Here is a 22,729-nt window from a genome sequence, read left to right on the forward strand (position 1 = left end):
CGGATGGGCATCACTGCATCACCTGGTCCAGGTATGTGACACAGATGGGCATCACTGCATCACCTGGTCCAGGTATGTGACACAGATGGGCATCACTGCAGGATGCTCACTTGGTCACCTGGTCCAGGTATGTGACACGGATGGGCATCACTGCATCACCTGGTCCAGGTATGTGACACAGATGGGCATCGCTGCATCACCTGGTCCAGGTATGTGACACGGATGGGCATCACTGTATCACTTGGTCCAGGTATGTGACACGGATGGGCATCCCTGCAGGATGCTCACTTGGTCACCTGGTCCAGGTATGTGACACGGATGGGCATCACTGCATCACCTGGTCCAGGTATGTGACACAGATGGGCATCGCTGCATCACCTGGTCCAGGTATGTGACACGGATGGGCATCACTGCAGGATGCTCACTTGGTCACCTGGTCCACAAATCTGTTGGGGCTTCTCCACTGTAGTCACTGGGTTTTCCCTGGGGACCAAGGAACCTCGGGAGCTAGTTTCAGACTAGGCAAATCCCCCACGTTTAAGCATTTTAGTACACTTGTGAGCTCACCTGTGACAGTTGTGGTGATACAGTAGGTCCCCTTTTCTCCTGCAGTACTGAGTGGGAATTCTTCACATGAACCCTTGCCCGGCTCACCACTTAATCATTTACTTGAATTAGTAGAGCTGGGTGGGTAATCATTTGTTCTGTAGGCCATCACTCCGAAGGCATTTTTGTTTGTTTGCTTACTATTTTGAGACAGGGTTTTTACACTATACCCCAGGGTAGTGTTGAACTCATGGCAATTCCTCTGCCTCAGCTTCCTGATCCTCTACTATCACAATATTCCTCCTCCAGCTAGTCCTTGGCAGTTGTGTGCTCCCAGGATGGCTCCTACATCTCTGCCATGGTCCCCACCACTCACCTTGCATCTTTGTTGACCCAGCCCTGGGACTGCAAGAATCTGATGTGGAGGCAGAGGGTGGACACAGGTCTGGCGTTATGAGCTCAGGCCACTACTTTTTATCATGAGGTGACAGGTACCCGACACTACCTGACACATACACATACACACACACACACACACACACACACACACACACACACACACACACACACGCGCGCGCTCCACCAAGCAGGTCGTGCACCAATGAACACCTGCATGCATGTTCCCCAAGAAAGTGAGACCACAGCAATTCCTCCGGGGGCTCATCGTCACCTTTATTAGCAGGGTAGCTGGCTCTGGACTGACGCTTCCACTAGGACTGTTTGGACAGATTCTGAGGGGCTGCAGTGGGGGGGGGACACACCAGTGATGGTCAGCTAGGGTCTTAAGAAGGGATACAGAGCACAGTGAGGGGTCACCATGGCACCGTCACAGCAAGAGCTCCTGAATATTCCCTGAGCCTCACCTGAGACAGAAAGCAGAGAACCCATCCTGTTCATTCCAGTCCGTGACGGACAGTACCTCTCACAGACTTGGAGCTTTTGGACTCTGGCTACTTTCTGGAGGTAAAGTCACACTGACCACCTCTGAGAACTCCTTCCTCCCAGCCTGGGCCAGTCAGTTGTCCCCAGTAAGCCTTAGGACTAAACATTGCCAACTCTCTGACACAGCTGCCTCTGCCCCGGTGACAGCCGGAGGCACCGTGGCCATTCCTGCGAGTCTGCCTGTGACCTGAGAGAGGCAGGGAAGAGAGAGCTGGAGGGAAGCGAGGGCAGAGGGCAGATTATCCTGGGCAGGCCTCCACGGGAAGCGAGACTTCTCAGTCCTTCAGCTGAGACACCTCGTACAGGTATGCTGCCAGCATCTTGGTCCCTTCTATGTAGTTGTGCCTGACAGAGCAAACAAACAAAACAACGACCGTTACCAGCTGCTGCCCCGGGAGTCGGGAGCCAGGTGGGCGGCGATTCCCCCCCCCCCCCCACTGCCCTACTCTGCCTTGAAGTGTGGTTTAAATTTCAGCCTGGTGGTTCTTAACTACAAGTTCAGCCTGACACCTCCTCCCGCATTTCCCACTACAGTAACTAGTCCTTGTTGTGGAATCTTAAAGATGCGTTACAATCTTTTTTTTTTTTTTTTTTTTTAGTTTTTCGAGACAGGGTTTCTCTGTGTAGCTTTGCACCTTTCCTGGAACTCACTCGGTAGCCCAGGCTGGCCTCGAACTCACAGAGATCCGCCTGGCTCTGCCTCCCGAGTGCTCAGTTTAAAGGCGTGCACCACCACCGCCCGGCTAGCTTTTGATTTCTTTTTTTTTTTTTTTTTTTTTTGAGCTGAGGATCGAACCCAGGGCCTTGTGCTTGCTAGGCAAGTGCTCTACCACTGAGCTAAACCCCCAACCCTGCATTCTTTTATGTTGCATTTGTTTAACTCAGTGAAGCTGTGTTACTCTGCCAGATTAAAACACCTGATTGGTCTAATAAAGAGCTACACGGCCAATAGCAAGGCAGGAGAAAGGATAGGCCCGGCTGACAGGCAGAGAGAATAAATAAGAAAAAGGAGACAAGGGAGGAGAAAGAAAAAAAGGAGAGGAGGACACCAGGGGTCAGCCACCCAGGCACAGTAAGAAGGAAAAAAAGGTATATAAAATAGAGGAAGGTAAAAGCCCAGAGCAAAAGGCAGATGGGATAATTTAAGGAAAGCTGGCAAGAAACAAGCCGAGCTATGGGTGGGAATTCATAGGTAAGAATAAGTCTGCCTGTATTTATTTGGGAGGTGGGTGGTGGGCCCCCCCAAAACAAACAAATAGACAACAAAAACCAACTACGGGTCCTGGCCCTGGTCTAGATCTTTGTCTCAGCCAGTGCCCTGCGCGCAGACAGCTATGGCTTCTGAAGACTGGCTCTTTGACCCACAGCCCAGCAGCCAGGTTCCTGCTGCTGCAACTGCTGGGTCTCTGCTTCCCGTTTTCCTCTCAGCTACAGGGCTGCAGCTTCCCACACCGCCTGCAGCCTGCAGCCTGCAGCCTGGGTCCCTCCTCCCCGCAGCTGGAAGGCTCTCTCCATCCTGCAGGCTGGAGAGAGCCAAGAGTATCCCCTGTCAGAGGCAGAGGGGGCTTGAACAGTCAGTGACGGAATTTTTCAAAACGAAGTGGTGTTTTATGGGTGCTACACGAAGAGCGTGATGAACAAAGAATGCTAGATGAACCCCGTTTTCACACTCCCACTACCAAGGCCTTGCGTTGCCCCTCATCAGTTCTTACCACCAAACCCCTACAGGACAAGAGGGGCGATCACAGACCCCCCCACCTGCTGGAGGATGCACCCGACCTCAGGCCTCAGTCTTACCTGTTGAGCTTTTCATTCTGGGAGTGGGCACCATCGTCTGCTGACCCCACGGGTAACAGCATGACATTTTTGCCCGTGGCCTCCTGAAAGGTCAGGGTCACAGGAATACTGCCACCTTCCCTGGTGAAGTCAGGTTCAACACCGAACACTGGGAAATGTAAAATAGAGAAAAATGATGGACTTCGGGCCCTGGATGCCAGAGAGCCACCACTTAGCAACCTTTGGTCCAGAGCCTGGGCTCAGGAATCTACTCTTGTAGACCGAGGCCCTGATCTCACCCCACCCTTCAGCCTCGCTCGCAACACAATCGACCCCGCCATGGGTACATGTGTACCACATGCTACAACAGAGTCTCCTCAGACACTCTCAGGGCCCTGGCATCCACCTCCAGAGGGCTGCCCACCTGTTTTCAGGGCTCTTCTCCCAGCCTGGTAATGGGGATGGTTGAAGTCAGACACCCAAGGCTTTCCACCATGGCCCATGTACACCTTGAACTTGTTGGGGCTATGCAGTTCAGCAAATTTTTTTGACAGGTAGCTCGAAACCTAGAGCGTAAGCAGAAGAGACACGTGGTATTTTATACCCGGCATCTGACCCAGTGAGAAGATCTACAGGGTGCGTAGCGGTCCTGACAACGAGTCGGACACAATGGGTCTACACAGCATCGACAAGTCTAGAAAGGATCTGTGGCGAGCTTCATCTTCTGCTGCCGGACACTGATGTGCATAACCACTGCAGCAAGAAAGAGGCCTCAGCAAGGGATCTGAGTGAGCTGAAAGGCACTGTGTTAATTTCAACCAGTTCACCCTTGACACAGACATACTAAATTATGACAGTATGTAAAAACTGAGCAAAGACCATGCTGTCTGGCCTGATTCATTCAACAGACAGGGTATCTGTGTCCTAAAATGCCTATGTTGACACTTGGGCTAGATTTAGAATTACGTAGGAAACACACTTCTGGGTGAAGACTCCCCAGGATGGGCAGCGTCATTCTAAAGGCGGAGTCTTAGACTGAATAAAAGGGGCAGAGGAGAAAGCATGCTGAGCATCAGGATTCATCTCTCTTCTCTCCCTGACTGAGAACATGTGACCAGCTGCCTCATGCACATGTCCTGATGGCCTATACCCTTAAACTGCGAGCCAAATAAGCCCTTCTTTGTTCCTTTAGTTATTTTCTTCAGGTATATCTTATATTTATATTTTGTATTCTTTAGGTATATTTGTTATAGCAATGAGAGAAAAAGAACTAATCCTACACACACACACACACACACACACACACACACACACACACACACACACAATAGACAGTGATTCACACCTGCCATTCCAGCACTCAGGAAGTTCTGGGCCAGTCTGAATACATAAAACCAGGGTGGGGGATGGTTGGAGAGATGCACAACTTTAAGAGTACTTTGATTTCTAGCACCCACACTGTGGCTCACAACCACATCTAATTCCAGTTCCAGGGGATCCGGTGTTCTCTTCTGGCCTTCGTGAGCACCAGGCACACATGTAGTATATAGACCTCTATGTATACAAAACATTCATATACATAACAAACAAATCTAAAAAACCCCACAAAGCCAAACCAACCAAATCAAACACATAGCACCAAGGGGCGAGGGATTGCTCTAGGGATGCTGCCCGAAGAGGAAAGCCCATCTTCCTCTGGAGAGAGGCCCCAGCATCCTCATCCCAGAAACCTCTGATTCCATCTCTTTATGAAGTCTCACTAATCAACGAGGCATGTATGTGTTCCATGAGCGTCGCTGACCTGCAGCTGCCCAGATCCTCCCTTCCATTCCTCACCTCCTAGAGAGGCGCCTCTCTGGGGCTTCACATCTTTGGGGTGAGGTCAGAGGTCATATTTTCGCATGCCTCAGTAGTGTGTGTAACGCTTGCTCACTCATACGGCCTTTGTCCTTGCCAAGCTTCCATACTGCCTATCACAGCAGATATTGCGGGGCAGGAGTCAGGAAGCGGGTGCTTCTGCCCAGGAGAAAGTTCTTACTGTTCTCACATCACAGCAGCTCTCAGCTGCCACGTGTTCCCCACAACTTTTGCCCCCACTCATGCCCTGCATCGCCACATACCTGCTCGCTAACAACTTCCGGTATCATGTTTGGCACGAGCCTGATGGAGAACTTGCCGACCACTTTCCTGGGGATCACAGTCTTGGCCCCAGAACCTGAGAAGGCTCCTTCAATTCCGTGGAGGGAGAGGGATGGGTACCGCCATCTGTGCATCAGGATGTCTTTCTGCAGAAGCACAACAGGTAAGATCTGCTCACCGAGGAGATGGGATGTGTGCATGAGGACATGGGGACCCCTGCCCAGTAGGGCTGGTCAGAGTCCATCTAACCCTCCTCGGATGAACCGCCTCTGACACTGGATGTCTTTGAGGCGTGGTGGACACGCCTGTCATGGGAGCCCTGGGGCCTCTTGGGGTTGGGGCACAGGAAGGCAAACAGTACCTTGCAGCTGTGCAGAAGGGTCCCAGCGCCCACATCCTTGGCGAACTCTTCCATATCGAAGTCAATATGGTCATAGAGCTTGCACTCCTCATCCGTCACAGGAGCCACGGCATCGTTGATGCCGGGGATGAGGATTTTCCCCTTCTTGTCTACCAGACAGCCTGAGGGAAGGGGCAGAGGGTGGAATACTCAGCTGGGGCAGTGCGTAAGCAGTGTTATGAGATGTCCTGACTCCAAGAACTCAGGTACCAGGGCAAATGGCCACCAGGAGCACCTGGGTGCATTATGCCAGTAAGTCAGCTGAGTAGCCCCAAGGAGGTGTGAGAGAGACTGAGGAGCAGGTGGAGTGCATAAGTTAGCTTCCAGTTGCACACCAGGACATGAACCTAAAAATCCACACTAGCCAACATTTCTTGACAATGCAGATTCCACATCAAACAAGGTCCTTTAAAGCTGGTGAGGGAACCTCTGAGTGGCACAAAACAGTCTCTAACTACAGAAGCAATGTCACGTCCCCTGCGGGAGCCCTCATCCCGGGATGCAGGAGGAGAGAAGGGGGTTACAGAACGACATGGAGGCAACGGCTCCACTTAGTTCCCTGGCAGAACAGAATCAATCCATGTCCACTGGATGTGGAAGGGAGAACAGTTCTATAGGTAGATGCAGCAAAGACAGGAAGGGGCAGAGGCAGGAGCGAAACACAGGGCCTTTTAAATGAAACAATGCCCAGAGGAAGGGAACTTAATTAGGAACACGGCTGAGTAGGCTCATGAAGGATGCTGAAACATACTAGGCATACACATAGATAGCTCTGAAAAAGTGCCCTGCCCACAAAGTGCTGACCCAGACAGCTCCAGCCTAAGCTCACCCATCAGTGAAATGAGATCCGTCATGGCCTCGTGCACTGAGCCACCATACACCCCAGAATGGAGGTCTTTGTCACTGCATTCCACCTGGACAGAGACAAAAGGTCACTTTATTTGGTGGCTTAGTGGGAGCTTATTTTAATTATGTGACATTGCACTGACAAAGAACAGTTGCGAGACTGGCAGTTTCTAGTCCAAATCTGCTCCCTTAAGGAGCAAAGCAGGCCATTTCCCAATTAGAAAATCCAGACACAAGAGAGACTCCTGGATGTGCAGACTACGTGTGCACTGGGGATGCTGGGTGCAGGTGCTGGGTGCAGGTGTGTGCACTGTGGATGCTGGGTGTAGGTGTGCACTGTGGATGCTGGGTGCAGGTGCGCCCAGGGGATGCTGGGTGCAGGTGTGCACTGTGGATGCTGGGTGCAGGTGTGCACTGTGGATGCTGGGTGCAGGTGTGCCCAGGGGATGCTGGGTGCAGGTGTGTGCACTGTGGATGCTGGGTGCAGGTGTGCCCAGAGGATGCTGGGTGCAGGTGTGCACAGGGACGCTTGCCACAGACAGAAGTATGATACAGAGCAGCCTCTAACACTGATAAGCCCTTTAAAAGGAAGGATGGAATCTGGTCATTTTGCAGAGACCCTGCACATGTTTCCTCAGAGGACAATACCTAGCATGATGCAGGACTCCATCACCATGAAACCTGAAGATCTGGTTCAGAACCATTTTAGTACTGATTAGTCTTATAACCAGGCAAGCCAGGTGACCATGTGTGTTTAGAATCCCATCTATAAGGGAATGGAAGTTCCCTCACAGTACAGAATCAACTGTAACATGCAGAGTCTCAGTACAGCTATGGCCATGGGTTCTGCCCTATCAGTCAGGTGATAAAGACCTTCAGCAGGACCCACCATCATCATCCCAGTGGGAGAAGATCTCCACCAGCGTTCGGCAGAGTTTGCCCACACTCCTTGTTCATCTGGTAGAATCTCCACTCTCTCAAGACAACTCAGACATGGGATTAGAACTTACTTGCTATAAAGTGTGACCATTTTTCCTTTTAAAGGGAGGGTTCTCCTGTGTTCACTTGTCCAGGCCATCTCAGGAGGACTAGCCTTTGCTGTCTTCACTCTAATACAGTATCACAGTAACACTGTCTTAATCTGAAACTGCCTGAGATGGAACTTCTGACCTCATAAGCCCATGCCTGGGGTATTAATGGATTATGGAACCCAAGAAGGATCCTGGGAAGCTCCGAGCGATTAACTTCTTGGTATTTGCCTGTGTCAGGGTACGGAAGAACAAAGAGGCTTATGGGTCAGAGAGAAACAAGGGGTGTTTGTGGGACTCAGCTCGTACCTCAATGAAGAAGTAACAAATGCCCCTGAGGCCGTATGTGATGCAGGGCTTGTTCTTCCCCAGCCAGTAGTTGTCTGAGATGCAGACATAGTCCACATCTTTGAAGAACTTGTCTTTCTGGGCAAAAATCAACTCATCCAGGCCTTCGGAGCCAGATTCCTCCATGCCTTCCAGGCAGAACCGCAGGTTGACGGGAATCTCCTGTGACAGGGACACACATGGCAAGAAGTCAGTTTCCTTACTTTTCTTGCAGAAGCAACACACAAGAGACTATTCTGAAATTTAGTTTCAAATATAAGATCTTCTCTCACTGGCCTGTGGGAGTCCAGGGTTCGAAGGGAAAGCCCTATACCATGTCTAGGCATGTCCTGCCCAGGGATCCCTGCAATCACAGAGTGAGTCAATGAATGTCAGGGAAGCCATGAGACAGGGAGAAGGGCACATTGGCCTAAAGAGCACTGACTGCTTTTCCAGAGGATCAGGGTTCCACTCCCAGCACTAACATGGCTGCTCACAACTGTCTGTAACTCAACTTCAGACCTCCACACGTATGCATTCCCCTGTGAAAATGTACCCACATGCAAGTAACACACACACACACACACACACACACACACACACACACACACACACACACACACACACACACACGAGGAATCAGGAGAGAATACTTTTTGAATATCACTGAGCCTTCACTGTTGCTGTGGCTAAGTGAGACCTTTCCTGCACTGGAATGGCCTTCTACACTGCCAGCATCCCCCTGTACAAGAAGCCAAGAAGTCCTAAGGTGCTCGATGGGAATCTCAGCACAGCTCTGGCATCTGGGTCAAGTTCTCTGGAGGGGATGTAGCAGGTAGCCTATCCACGAATGAGCAAAGGAGGCCCCACGTGAGCTAGAGGCCACACACAGGACACAGCCACAGAGTCCAAAGCCTAAAAAGCCCTAGCTCGCTCCTGCTGTCCTCTTCTGTCCCAAGTGAGATCTTTCCTGTTACATTCTGAACAGCTCTAAGTGAAGGTGCTCAGGGCTCCGTCCTGTGCACTCTCCCCTTCATGGCCTCCCAACACTGTGTGGTGCCTTATAGTTGCTGAGTCTTCCTGGTTTCTGTGCTCAGCTCTTAGGGTCAGCTGTTGGACAGGCCAAGCGTGTGTGTGTGTGTGTGTGTGTGTGTGTGTGTGTGTGTGTGTGTGTGTGTGTGCGCGTGTGTGTGTGTTTTAACCTGTTTTCTCCCATGCAGATGATCCCCGACAAAGAGAGTATGAGCCTCTTCCCTAATTTTCCATACTTTGACAAAAGTACCTATTCTTATTTTATCATGCTGTGAAATAAAATCCATATGCAAAAACTAACCACACAGCAGAATCACAATCAGGTTTAAAGATAATCAAAAAACCTGGGTGTGGCGAGCCACAAGAATATATTACAGAGATTCAGCTGTGTATTAAAGCTGAACTTTGACTGGCCAAGGGTCTGTCAAGAGGCAAGCCATTTATTATGAATATTTGGTGTCATCCAGCCTTTAATATTTCAGCTGTCTTTTGCTATGAATTTCTTGTGTGTCCAAATATTTCCAGACCATTTGGCTAAGAGTTCAGTTCCCCAGACCTGCTGAACTTCTAGGTACCTAACTTCCCTGCTGGAGCCAGTACTTGGATAAGGTCTCAAAACAAAATTAACAACAAAAAATCCCAAAAACATTTGCAAGAAAATAAAATAAAATTCACTTCACACTTGGGGATGGAGGCACAGCTCAGAGGTACAGGAATTTCCCAGCATGCATAAGGACCTGGGTTTGATCCCAGCACAGAAAGAAAAGAGAAAAACAAAGATCACGTTCTAAGCGTTGGCAAGAATCTTGCTGAGTGGTGACAGCTTGACCTTTGGCCTTTGAGCATCTGTAAGACAATGCCCAGGTTAATAATTTCTAGAACTGAAAACAGCTGTAACTTCTATCTCAGTCATCTGTGCTGACCAAGGTGGGGCTTGCTTTCTCCTCTCTAGTGATCTTTATACCACTACTCACACGACCTGATGAGTGGACAGAATCTGGCATGGGGGTGTACCTGGCCAGTCTTCTGATAGGCTTCCAGGGCATTCATCCATCCGGCCACAGGCCCCTTATCGTCCGTTGAGCCTCTCCCATACAACTTGCCTGGAACAGTAATCAGCAGATCCAGTTAGAGACAGCAAATCGAAAAGACCTTTTCTCAAGTGAACATGATAATGCCGAGGTGCAAACTCACACAGCTGTCCTCCTAAGCAATGAGGGCTTCTTCACTTTAAAAGCCCGAGTCTCCATCCAACCCTATGCAAAACTCAGAGAATTTCTAGCACCCGAAGAGGCAGTCATGTGGGTGCCTCCTGTTACCTTTCCCTTTCACAGCAGTGGCTAGGACCAGGATTCACCAAGACTCACCATCCATTTCCAGGAAACCCCTACAGGTAGTTAGCCATTTAAGACTAAGTGCCATGTAGCTAACAGCAACCATGTGGAAGTTTGGTTGCTTTGGAAGCACATGGCCACCATCACAAACTACGACAAACTACACTCCCATCCCAATTTGGTTGCTGAATCTGAATCTGCTGGGAGGTATTTAGCTCAAAGAAGCATGGTTGGGTCATTGGGCTCAGCACTGGGGTGTCCTCAGCTTAGTCAGATCATCAGGATCAGCACTGGGGTGTCCCCAGCATGGGTGGGGCAGAGGCTGGGAAGAGACTAGAGATGGCACACAGCAGGGACAGGACAGCCCTGTTTCTGGTACAGGTGGTGGGAAGATGTGCCGTTCAAAGGAGACAGAGCCCTTGAAGGAAGGAAGGATTCCCAGTCCAGACAGCTTGAATTCATGTAGCCATAAACTGCCACGGAAGACACGTGGGTCTGATACTCAGGAGGAATCCAAGTGCCCATGGAGTTATAACAGCAATGGGTGCGTCCCAGTTAGGTGGAGGAGGACCCAATGGGATGGGGTTTCATAAAGGCTGTGTTAGATAAAATGCCTTTTCACATTTCACAGTCAGGTAACAGACCACAGGGAGTCAGGATGTGTCTAACAGCAGACTCCACACCCAGCTAGGGGGCCTGGAATTCAGTCCTGGGGGCAAGGTTCAAAGGCAGAAGGGGCTGATTCTGAGGGACTCTCCTGACCAGCACAGGGACAACTGGGAAGCTGAGCATTTCACAAGAGGGAGCGAGAAGGACAGGCTGGCCATCAGGGGACTACGCAGCCTTAAACTGGAAAGAATGTTCTGGAAAACGTGTTAGGATTGAAAGGAAGCCTGGCAGGCTCCCATCAAGGAGTGTCATGAGAAAAGGAAAACTCTTCTCAGCTTTCAATAACTGAGGCACAGATGAGAGACTTCCAGAACCCAATCTCTAGATGCTGTTAAAAAAAAAAAAAAAAAAAAAGTGCCAGAAAGAGAAAACCCCAGGAGAATATTAGTGCTTTTCCAAACGTAACATCTCCAGAACTGTTCCTCCAATGTTGAAAATGAGTACTTCGGTGGGTGGGCAAGCACTGGGTGCCTTACCTTCCCGCTCCACCAAGGTGAAGGGCTCACTGTCCCAGCCGTCCTCCAGGGCCGCAGGCTGCACATCCAGGTGCCCGTAGATACACACTGTTTTCTTCTGGGGATCGCTGCCCAGCTTACCCAACAGAATGGGAGGCAGGGGGATCTCCGAGCCATCTGGGAGCTGGGGGCGGGCAATGGAAGACAGTCTGGTTAATAAACCCCGAGTGTCTGGTGGCTGCCATTCAATCTAGCTGGGATGGTCTTATCTGTTCCCATCCATCAACCTCTGCTGTCGAGTTTTAAGATCCTATCACTTAACAGTTCTTAATTAATAAGGACTTCACTCTCCTGAAATCCAATAATTTCTTGAAACCCAATGAGCACGAACTGAATGACACCCACAACTAGTTTGATAAACTGCTAAAGGCTGCTTTAAAATCACCAATATCCACGATAAATATTTGTAGCCTGGGTCTGGGATACAACTCAACTCATTTCTGAAATGGCTGAACCAACTACAATCTACAGTTGAATGCTACATTTTTGAAATTCTATATGTAGACAACTAAGATAAGCCGGATGGACCATCAACAGGACACTAAGGGAATTCAGGGTTGGGAGACGGCTCAGCAGTTAAGAGTACTTTCTGCTCTTCCAGAGGACCTGAGTTCAGGTCCCAGAACTCACATCAGGCATCACAACCACCCGTAACATCAACACCTGGGGATCTGATGATCTCTTCCAGCCTTTCTGGCCACCGGCACACATGTTGCTTATAAACACTTGCGAGCCCACGCCATACACACACACAACATACACTCACCTTAAAAAAAAAATCTTCAAAACGGGAAGAAAGAGCATTCACACAATGCCTGGTAAAGGATATGGTGGTAGCTGGCACTCCCCTTGGACTTCCCCCCCAACACCTCGCCAGCTATCCAGGACACTACTTGCAGAATTCTAGACAAATCAGTCTTCAGTCTTTTCCTACCTGTACATGAGATCAGTGGTACCACTTGTGACTCTGTGGCCCAAGCAGATTGTAACTCACGCCCTGCAGCCCATGTGCCTTCTCTACTAGTGCCTGTATTTCATCAGAAAAACCTTGTAATCACAACAAAGAACACAAGCAGTTGGCAGGGGAGGACATCATACACACACACACACACACACACACACACACACACACACACACACACACACACAGGGACTATTCCAGCTAGCACATCACGCACATGTACTGAAGTGCTGGAACTCACTACGGAGAACTATTGTGAAAATGTCTCCTAACAGAACACACCGCACAAACTACAGGGACAGCACAGGTAGAGCCAGACTGCCCTGAAGCCACGCCCCTGAAGCCACGCCCCCACCAACGCCCAATGCACACGACTATCTTGTCTGATAATGAGGCTAGATTAACAATTTATTTTTTTTATTATTTTTTTATTTTTTATTTTTGGATTTTTCGAGACAGGGTTTCTCTATGTAACTTTGCGCCTGTCCTGGGACTCACTTGGTAGCCCAGGCTGGCCTCGAACTCACAGAGATCCGCCTGCCTCTGCCTCCCAAGTGCTGGATTAAAGGCGTGAGCCACCACCGCCCGGCTTAACCATTTACGATTAAGAATAAAACGAGCAGCAATTATAAAGGACAGTGTGGGGGAGGACTGAGAACACTCTCATCTCCCAACTTTCAGTTCCCGTCAGAGAACTCAGCAGGTGGTTGGAATTCTTCGGTGTTTTTGTTTTGTTTTGTTTTGAGACATGTTCACTGTGCAGGCCAGCCTAGCTGGCCTTGAACTCAAGAGATCCTCCTTCCCTTCCCTGCCAGATTGCTGGGATTAGAGGAATACACCACCACACCCAGCAGGTGTTAGGGATTCTTCTAAGAATACACGATTTAGCCAGGTGGCGGCTGGCGGCGGCGCACGCCTTTAATCCAGCACTTGGGAGGCAGAGGCAGGAGGATCTCTGTGAGTTTGAGGCCAGCTTGGTCTACAGCAAGTTCCAGGACAGGCTCCAAAGCTACACAGAGAAACCCTGTCTTGAAAAAAACCAAAACCAAAAAGCCAGATTTATTCTCTTAGTAAACTCTACTAATAAAATACCCAAGTACCTCTTAACCCTGACAGCTCTGAGCATGTGCTATGAGGGCTGGGCCTGCACGCACATCGATTTCATGAGGTTGGCTCGTAGGCACCAGGGGGAGAGAATCACCTTAAACTTCTGGGCACATAGGGCACGTGGCCTTTCCCGTCAGCTAGCTCTTAGCTGGCCTGAGCAGAGAAATCTCTCAATTCCTTGATAAAATGGGTGTCACCTAATGTGAAATAGCGTAACAGTCACTGCGTTCTTTTAAGGAGGGCCTTTAAAAAGACAGAATAGATTTATTTACTGTAATTTTGTTTGTTTGTTTTTTGAGACAGGGTTTCTCTGTATAGTCCTGGCTGCCCCAAAGGTGGGACACCCCACTCCCCCTGATTTATTTACTGTAAAGAAACTCTTACAAGTGACTTATCCCACCTAATTATTTTTCATTTTTTGTTCAACACAATGAGAAGAATGGAAGGTAGCAAGCAATAAGGCAAAAAAAAAAAAAAAAACAAAAAACAAAACAAAACAAAAAAAAAACCCCAAAAACCGAGTAAGCCTGGCGTTTGGGAAGGCAGACTGGACTACAGAGTAAGACTTCGCCAAAGAAATAAATAATCAAAAATTTACAAAGACTAGACAAGAAAGTGAAAGAAAACAGAATGAAGAAACTTAGTTTATTCCCCTGGGTGTCGGGGGTATTTGTTGGGAAGCTGCTATTGTGTATCAACTATTAAAATTGTCATCTGAAGAAAATCTCGATAGAAGTATTGGACCATGAGTCAGGGAGCCTGGATCTGAATTCTGGTTTTGCCTTGAAGGCACTTGGCTTCCAATGGTCACACTACCCCCTGGGAGAAAATATGCACAGTGCCGGGCGGTGGTGGCGCACACCTTTAATCCCATCACCCGGGAGGCAGAGCCAGGCAGATCTCGGTGAGTTTGAGGCCAGCCTGGTCTACAGAGTGAGTTCCAGGAAAGGCGCAAAGCTACACAGAGAAACCCTGTCTCGAAAAACCAAAGAAAAAAAAATATGCACAGTGAATTGTATGGCTACCCCCACATTCTAGAAGCATTCATTGCAAACTGCACACCTAAGTCATCAGACAAAAGACACAGGATAAGGTCAGGTGTGGTGGCTCATGCCTTAAACCTCAGCACTTGGGATACCAAGGGCATGAAGAGTGTCGTGAGCTCAGGGCCAGCCTGGGTTATGTAGGAGAAAGACTGTCTAAAAACCAAACTAACAACAACAGAGTGAGCCTGAAAAGTCACGTGAAACTAAAGGAGCAGAAGCATATATCATAAAGTCAGATTATTTATTTAAGTAAGGAAGAAGCTGGGTGTGGTGGCCCATGCCTTAAACCCCAGCAGAGGCACAGGGATTTCTGTGAGCTCCAGGCCAGTGTGGTCTACACAATGGGTTTCCACCTGCCAGGGCTAGAGTTAGATCCTGTCTCAAACCAAAACCAAAACCAGTAACAAAAATCAGAAGGAAAACAAGCTGTTCTTAATGTACCCTCTCCACCCACAGATCCCTGATAAGAAGTTCTGGGAGGGGGGTGGTGCATGCATGAGGGTGGGGGTGGGGGGCTGGGGTGCATGCATGGGGGTAGGGGTAGGTTGTTATTATTTTTATGTTTTTGTTTTCAGGGGGAATTTTCCCTTTTATTGAAAACAGATTTCTCATACAATTGATCCTGATCAGTTTTTCCCTTCCTCTGCTCCTCCCAGTTTCCCTGTCATCTGGATCCACTCCCTTTCTGTCTCTCATTTGAGAAGAACAGATTTCTAAGAGAAAACAACAGAATACAACAAAATAAAATATAATCATCACATCAAAGTTGGACAAGCCAACTGAAGAAAAGAGCCCAAGCGAACGCACAGGAATCAGAGAGCCCCTCATTCTCACACTCCCGAGTCCCATGAGAACACTAAACTGAAAGCTACAATACATACGCAGAGGGCCCAGTACAGGAAGTTTCGTTATTTATAAAGTGACTCAGACAATGTGTAACTTCCAAAAGTGAAAGCTTTGATTTCTGGGAAAGGAATTTCAGCTCTTCTTAAGAATGACAGTCATTTTAACTTACCATGAGTCACTGGTCTACAGTTCTCCTTTCTGAAATAAAACATGCTGAATAATGTTAAAACTTTTAACTCGCCCTAAGCGAGGATGTACACAAGGGCCAGTACAAGCTTACTTTGAATTTGAGTTGACCATCTGCAGCCAAAGGTCACCCAGGACCTGGCTGCTTCTTCCCAGCCCCCAGGAAGAACCGGTTGGATGCTTGAGGTTAGGCATGCTCATACCTTCTGCTTCCCAATATCCACCAGCTCCACGGAGCCCCCCAGCATCTGGACATCAGCGGCAGCCACCTCCATCATCCTCCTGATCTCCCCTCTCTTCTCTGGCCAGGCGGACACGCTCTGGATGGCCACCCATTCCGCAAGTTTCTGTTTGTAGAGAGCAGGTGGGAAGGGAGGGCTCTGAAACGCTGTTCTTTAAGGGCAGGGACGGGCTCCTCCATGGACCTCTACCTACAGCTATTCATTCCACTTTATGTGCGGAGCAGACCTCGCTTGCTTGCTCTATATTTAAACATCAACAAAACTATGCTGTTCCTACCCCTAAAACTAAGCAGAAAGGGGATATGTCAGAATGTGCACTTTTAACCACGAAGCATATGATTACAAACCATACAATTCCATAAATAAGTTTATACCTATAGCCAACAAAATTACAACAGAAAGAAAGCATACTGCAATGTCTTCAAGTAACATCCAAGTTAGTTCACTTGTCTCACTTACAGCAGCCAAGATGTAAGTTTTAGAGGGAAAAGTCAAAATGTTTCATCTACAGTGGTTCTTCCAAAAGTAAACTGAAGTCATAATTCAGATAAAAACCAAGCAACAGTTTAAATATATAATATCACTCAGAACATGCTGAATACAAGATGTTTTTTTTTTAAATCTATATCTATCACAAGAAACCATAGATAAGATTAGAGAAAAGTAAAGAATGAGCATTATTTGTAGAGACGAATAATTAACCGTCAAAGGACAAAACTGTGACTTTCACCATCATGAAATGAAGAAACGTGAAATTTTAATACTTGATCAAAATGGCATAACTCACATTAGCTTCTTGAAAATCTCTCTGACTTGACAAGATTCAAAAAGCTCTCACTATTAACTTAGGAGACAGACCCTCACCTTGACATAGCGGTCCTGGTTTTCATCAATATACTGGAAGACGGTTTTGAGGGCTGACATCTTTCAGGCAGACTTCAGACCTTGGAAACTCTGAGCAGAGAGAGCAAGGAGTCAGACCTGCTTGCAGCTGAGACCGAAGGGCAGTGGTCAGAGGAGCTGCCTGAGGACGGAGAAGTGCTCCTCCACCCTCCCGTCAGCACTGATTGCGACAGGACACGTATCACAGGACTCTCCAGGAAGTGACTGGGAACCAGTCAGACGCTTAGATTAACCTTCCCTTCCTTGCTCCAAAGGAAAAGCTCCAGCAAATTTTGTGTCCAAAGAGCAGAGCCCCAGTGGCAGACAATCTGAAGAAAACTGTAAGTGGGTACTTTCCAATCACATGGATTTACTGTGCATTTTATTTTTTGAGATGAGCCCACACTATCGCTGCCCTGGAACTTTCTGTGTAGACCAGGCTGGCCTCACATAGAGATCCACCTGACTTCTGAGTGCTTGGATTAAAGGCGTGTGCCACCATGCCTAGCCGGCATTACTTTTTAAATGTTATACTTTTTCTTTTTTTTTTTTTTTTTTTGAGATGGGACCTCTTGTGGCCTGAGTTAGCCTGAAACATCTGATCCTCTTGCCTCTCCCTTCTGACTGTTGGAATTACACGTCCAAACCTCCAAGCCTGATTTATTTAGTGCTGGGATCAAAGCCAGAGTTTCCTGCATGCTAGGCAAGCCTCTATCAACTGAGCCACAGTCCCGATGTTATACTCTTAAAGCACAGGGTGAACTATTAACCTTCTATTGCTAGAGGAAATAATCATTTCAAAGATCTCAATAAAAATGTCACAGGCTGGGTGTGGTAGCAGATGCCTTTAACCCAGGACAGGGGAGGTAGAGGCAGGTGGATCTCTGAAAAGTATGAGGCCAGCCAATTCTATACATTGTAAATTCCAGGCCAGCTAGGGAAACATAGTGAAACTGTCTCAAAAAGCAAGCAAATAAACAAACAACAAAACCCCCAACATGCTGCTTTTTTTTTTTTTTTTTTTCCTTTTCGAGACAGGGTTTCTCTGTGTAGTTTTGGAGCCTGTCCTGGAACTTGCTCTGCTGACCAGGCTGGCCTCAAACTCACAGAGATCTGCCTGCCTCTGCCTCCCAAGTGCTGGGATTAAAGGCGTATGGACCACCACCCAGCAATGCTGCCTTTTCAACTGCAAGCCTACACCCAGCCCTAGGAACCAGAAAGCAAGAAGAATTCAGCTGGACAATTGATAATGCTGGCCACAGACTGCACTCGGCCTCCTTAAGGGCCAAAGATGAGAAAGCTCCCGCCTCACGCGAGAGTGAACGAAAGAGCAGTTGTGAACTGTGTTTCAGAAAGCTAGAAGAAAGTCCAGTGTTTCCATCACAAAGAAATGGCCAATGCTGTGCGCCCCAGTTTGTCCACTGTATGGTGCGTACATGTACGGACACATTTTAGGCACCCCACAAATATGCTCAATGTCTGCATCTTCTGGGTAGTTCCCCCCTCCCCTCTTTCTTTCTTTCTTTCTTTTTTTTCTTTTTTTTAAACAAAACAAAAACAGGATCTCATGTAGCCCAGGCTATCTTTAAACTTCTGGTCCTCCTGCTGCCACACCTCCACATGCTAGAATAATAGCCATGCACCACCCAGTTCATGAGGTACTGGGGATGGAACCCAGAGCTTCATGTATGCTCAACGAATACTCGACCAACTGAACTACAACTTCAGCTTTCTGGACACATGTTCTAACATTAGGTTCTCATGCCTGAGACCCCAGAGTTCCTGTCCTCTACAGAGGCGGGAGAAAGTAATCTGTGGAACTGCTTTTAAAATAGGAATCAGGCGGGCGGTGGTGGCGCATGCTTTTAATCCCAGCACTCGGGAGGCAGAGCCAGGTGGATCTCTGTGAGTTCGAGGCCAGCCTGGTCTACAGAGAGAGATCCAGGACAGGCTCCAAAGCTACACAGAGAAACCCTGTCTCAAAAAAAAACAAAACAAAATAAAATAAAATAGGAATTAACGTGAAACACAAATGACTCAGTCACTGAGACTAGCAACTGGTGTTTTCTCCTGCTTCAAGTATCGAGACTTGGACTTAATTAAGCACAGGTGAAACAGAGCTCAGTTGTGCTGAGGAAATTCATCTTGCAGTGACTCCAAGTGACCTGGTGTCACTGCGGCCGCGTGGTCTCAAGTGGGTGCCGCAGAAATGGCTGCACAGGTGCGGGGCAAAGAACACTGTTTCTTGGTACAGGATCCCAGGGCAGTTTCTAAACAGAGAGTTGATCTACCGTGACACAAAGCATGGCAGCCATGCAGAGCACAGAGCAATGGAATCTCAGGGCACTTCAAGTGGTAAACAGGGATGCTGCAAGAGTGGGACATCGAACTACCAAGTCCTCTGTGCCCTCACAATCTTTCCCTCCTTTTTAAAACCTAGCACAGTAGAAGAAATATTTCTAGACCCGCCACAGCCTTACCCGACAGGGCCTCTGGGAGATTCCAGATATTACCCAGGTGTTTATCAGTGTTAAGTTTCACCCGTCTGTCACCAACTATGCACGGGGAAGGTACTTGTTTACCTCATGAAACCTCACCCTGCAGAACCATCTGCTACACTGGGTACTTTTCACTGGGGCTCCTGGTCCTTACATAAATCCCAAACACTGTGGCTCAGCATCACATCCTCGCAACTAAATTAGCAATTTTGTTGCTAATGTTGTTACACAAAGATGTAAAGATCAGGGCAGTAACAGCAAGGATTCAACTACCCCGCAGAGTTCCCAGAGCACATAAAAGCAACGCCCCCCCCCCCTTTAAACTGTCCCTCCAGACACAGCAAGTTAAGCCAGGTCCCACTCTCCCTCCCACTAGGCTCTGATGATGCCTGCTTCACCTCTGCCAACATCGAGGTCATCAATTGGAAACCATTTAATAAGGTAAAAAGCAGTGTTGGTGGAAGTAAACTTCCTGCCAAATATGACAACAACCTTACTATCTCTAAGTCTTAAGTTTTCCAGGAGCAGTACAATCAGGATCCCACGTTGCATGGATGTAAAATGGTCTTTTAATAAAAAAAAAACCTGGAATCAGATACTGGGGTAAATGCTGAAAGATCAGAGGAAACAAAAGAACGAGGTACTGCTAAGTCTCACCCTGCCAGCTCCACAAATCCTCTGACTCAAGTTCTTGTCTCCTTACGCCTTACATACCTTTCTCTGTCCAGCCATATTACTTTCTTCCTATTGCTGGAATTAAAGGTGTGTGCCACCACTGCCTGGCTCTGTTTCTCTCCTAGACTGAATGAATCTCATATAATCCAGGGTGGCTTTGAACTCAGAGATCCAGACGTATCTCTGCCTCCTTAATGCTAAGATTACAGGTGTGTGCAACCACTGCCTGACATCTATGTTTAACCTAGTGACTTGTTCCGTTCTCTGATCTTCAGACAAATTTTATTAGGGGACACAATACATCATCACAGTCCCATGACAGGGTCTTTGCCTCATTACTTGGAGTTGGTGATTACAAGCCTCTGTGGAGAATATTGGTGGCTCCAGGCTCTCAAGGGTTAGGACAGTGGATCAAACATCTACTCCACTTTACAAATGAGTAAACTGAAACTGGTGAATGAATGAGCGGCCTGCTCGCACCAGAAAGCTGGCAAGGGGAGACCTCTCTCCGGCTGATCCATCCTAGGGGCAAGGTCCAGCTGGACCCTACCCAGGGCCTTTGCACCCAAGGCGCTGTCTGGAGCCAGGCAGCGTCCTCAAAGTGTAGGCGTGAGGACTGCCCAGCCTTTGCTCCCTGCGACCCCTCGCCCCCAGGTTGCCAAGCAGGCTAGCCTGGGCGCACAGCCCATCGGCCCTGCAGGGCGAACTGGGTGGCCCGGGGGACCTGGCACTTATGGGGGCCGGCCGATCAGAACCAGCCCTTGCAGCGAGCGAGCAAGCGCTGGGTACCAGGCTAAGTCCCTCCGGAACCGCGGGCCCGCACCGGGGCCTGGGGTGACTCAGGCCTGGGCTGGCAGCGCTTTAGGGATCCGGGACCTCCCGACCTCCGCCGCTCCCAGCTGGATGCCCCGGGTCCCGCACTTTCTTGCAGACCAGCCTGACTCCCGCACCGCCCGGCCGCGTGCTCAGCCCGCCCCGGCCCCCGGCACCCTTCGCGGAAGGGAAGGCCCGCAGAGCGCCTGCTTACCGCGCCGGTTCCGCACCACGTGTCTCCGGCCGCCCCACCAGCCAATGCCCGGAGGCCTGAGGCTGGCCCCGCCCCGCCCCGCCGACGCTCCCCTCTCCAACAGCCAATGGCCGGGCTCCTCGGGACAGCCCCGCCCCTCGGCCGCCCCGCCCCCTGCCTCCGAGCAAGGGCGGGGCGCTGGATCAGCCGTGCCGGCCGTAGCCACGCCCCCTCCGCTTGACGGCCCAAAGGTGTCCACTAGAAGTCCCCTCCAGTGCTGCCTTGAAACCCAAAATTGAGGTCGCTCTCCAGAGGGACCTGGTTTCCCATTGCTCTCCTGTTCCTGCGGAAGCCAGGGAATGGACACTTCTGTCGGCTGTACACCCTCCACTTCCATCCGTTTGATTACAAAGCACACACAAGTGCTGGAATTACCAATTTGTGGCATCGTGACAGCCCCTTCCCACATTTTAAATTATATATACATACATACATACATACATATATATAAAACTCATATATACATATGTATGTGTGCATATATATTTTAATTATATATGTGTGTGTGTGTGTTCTGTCTGAATGTATGTATGTATGTGCACCACTTGTCTGAGGAGACCAGAAGAGGGCATCAGATTCCCCAGAACTGGAGTTATGAGATGGTTGTGAGCCTTATGGGTCCTGGAAATCCAAGCTGGGTCTTCTGCAAGAGCAACAAGTGCTCTCAACCTCTGAACCATCCCACCAGACCTTCCAGCAATCATAGTTGCAAGGAGTATAAGTCTCACATACTGCAAATATTCTAAAGTAAAATGACCTTTTCCTTCTTAAAATTTGCATGAGTTTTCAACATTCCTTCAGAATTTTGCCAAATGTGATGTTTTATACTGATAGTCTTAACTCATGACTCTGTCATACTTTTCTACATATATATGTATATATAATAGATACATACGTATGTGTTACATGAATTCCTAGAGGTCTTATAATAAAAACCTGGAGCCAGATATTGGGGTAAATGCTGAAGGAAAAAAATGCTGATCAGAGAGACAAAGGAACAAGCCACTAGAGAAACTTCTCACCACTACCGAATTCTCAGGCGGAATGGAAGGTGAGATCCTATCTCCACGAATCCTCTGACAGAAAGCTTCTGAGTCCTCAGCCTAAAGCGTCTCTCAGCCAAAAAGGTCTAGTTCCTGTCTCCTCATGTCTTAGATGCCTTTCTCTGCCCAGCCATTTCACTTCCTTCCTAGTGCTGGGATTAAAGGCGTGTGTGCTTCCCAAATACTGGTAGCAAAGGCATGAGATCTCAAGTGCTGGGATTAAAGGTATGTTTAATCTAGTGGCTGGCTCTGTCCTCTGATCCTCAGGCAAGCTTTATTTGATACACAATTTATTATCACATATGTGTGTGTGTGTGCGTGCTGAATTTTTATTTGATTAAAATATAATTATGTCATTTTCTCCCCTTCATTTCTTCCCACCATCCCCATGTTTCCTGACCTGTCATGGCCTTTTATTCTTTATTATTGCTACATAAAATAATAAATAATTACATGTATTCTAGAGATTGAACTCAGTGCCTCAAGCATTCTAGAAAGTACAATCTCACTGATATAATTTGTTGTTGGTTTGTGGGTTTTGTTTGTTTTTGTTTCTTTGAGATAAGTGTCATGTAGACAAAGATGCTCTGCAGCTGGACTTGCATTTCTGATCCTCCTGCCTC

General features: G+C 48.5%; 1 protein-coding gene across 1 annotated transcript; it reads right to left on the minus strand.

The window, feature by feature from the left end:
• Positions 1–1,197: 1,197 nt before the first annotated feature.
• On the minus strand, positions 1,198–21,119 carry Cndp2 (carnosine dipeptidase 2). The gene is made up of 12 exons (XM_042263850.2): positions 21,025–21,119; positions 16,807–16,896; positions 15,904–16,047; positions 11,516–11,678; positions 10,051–10,139; positions 7,987–8,187; positions 6,633–6,717; positions 5,765–5,925; positions 5,385–5,549; positions 3,689–3,830; positions 3,286–3,433; positions 1,198–1,833 (listed from the first exon to the last, which is right to left on the minus strand). The coding sequence occupies exons 2-12, from the start codon at positions 16,864–16,866 to the stop codon at positions 1,764–1,766; spliced, it is 1,428 nt and encodes a 475-aa protein (XP_042119784.2). The 5' UTR covers positions 16,867–16,896; positions 21,025–21,119; the 3' UTR covers positions 1,198–1,763.
• Between the last annotated feature and the right edge of the window lie 1,610 nt (positions 21,120–22,729).

This window comes from Peromyscus maniculatus, chromosome 19 (genome assembly GCF_049852395.1).
Source record: "Peromyscus maniculatus bairdii isolate BWxNUB_F1_BW_parent chromosome 19, HU_Pman_BW_mat_3.1, whole genome shotgun sequence".
NCBI lineage: Eukaryota > Metazoa > Chordata > Mammalia > Rodentia > Cricetidae > Peromyscus > Peromyscus maniculatus.

Coding starts and splice junctions, on each gene's coding strand:
- Cndp2 (XM_042263850.2), bottom strand. CDS start 16,866: ATGTCAGCCCTCAAAACCGTCTTCCAGTATATTGATGAAAACCAGGAC. Junction 16,048..16,806: donor ACCAGGACCGCTATGTCAAG/GTGAGGGTCTGT, acceptor CTCTACAAACAG/AAACTTGCGGAATGGGTGGC. Junction 1,834..3,285: donor CAGAATGAAAAGCTCAACAG/GTAAGACTGAGG, acceptor TTGCTCTGTCAG/GCACAACTACATAGAAGGGA.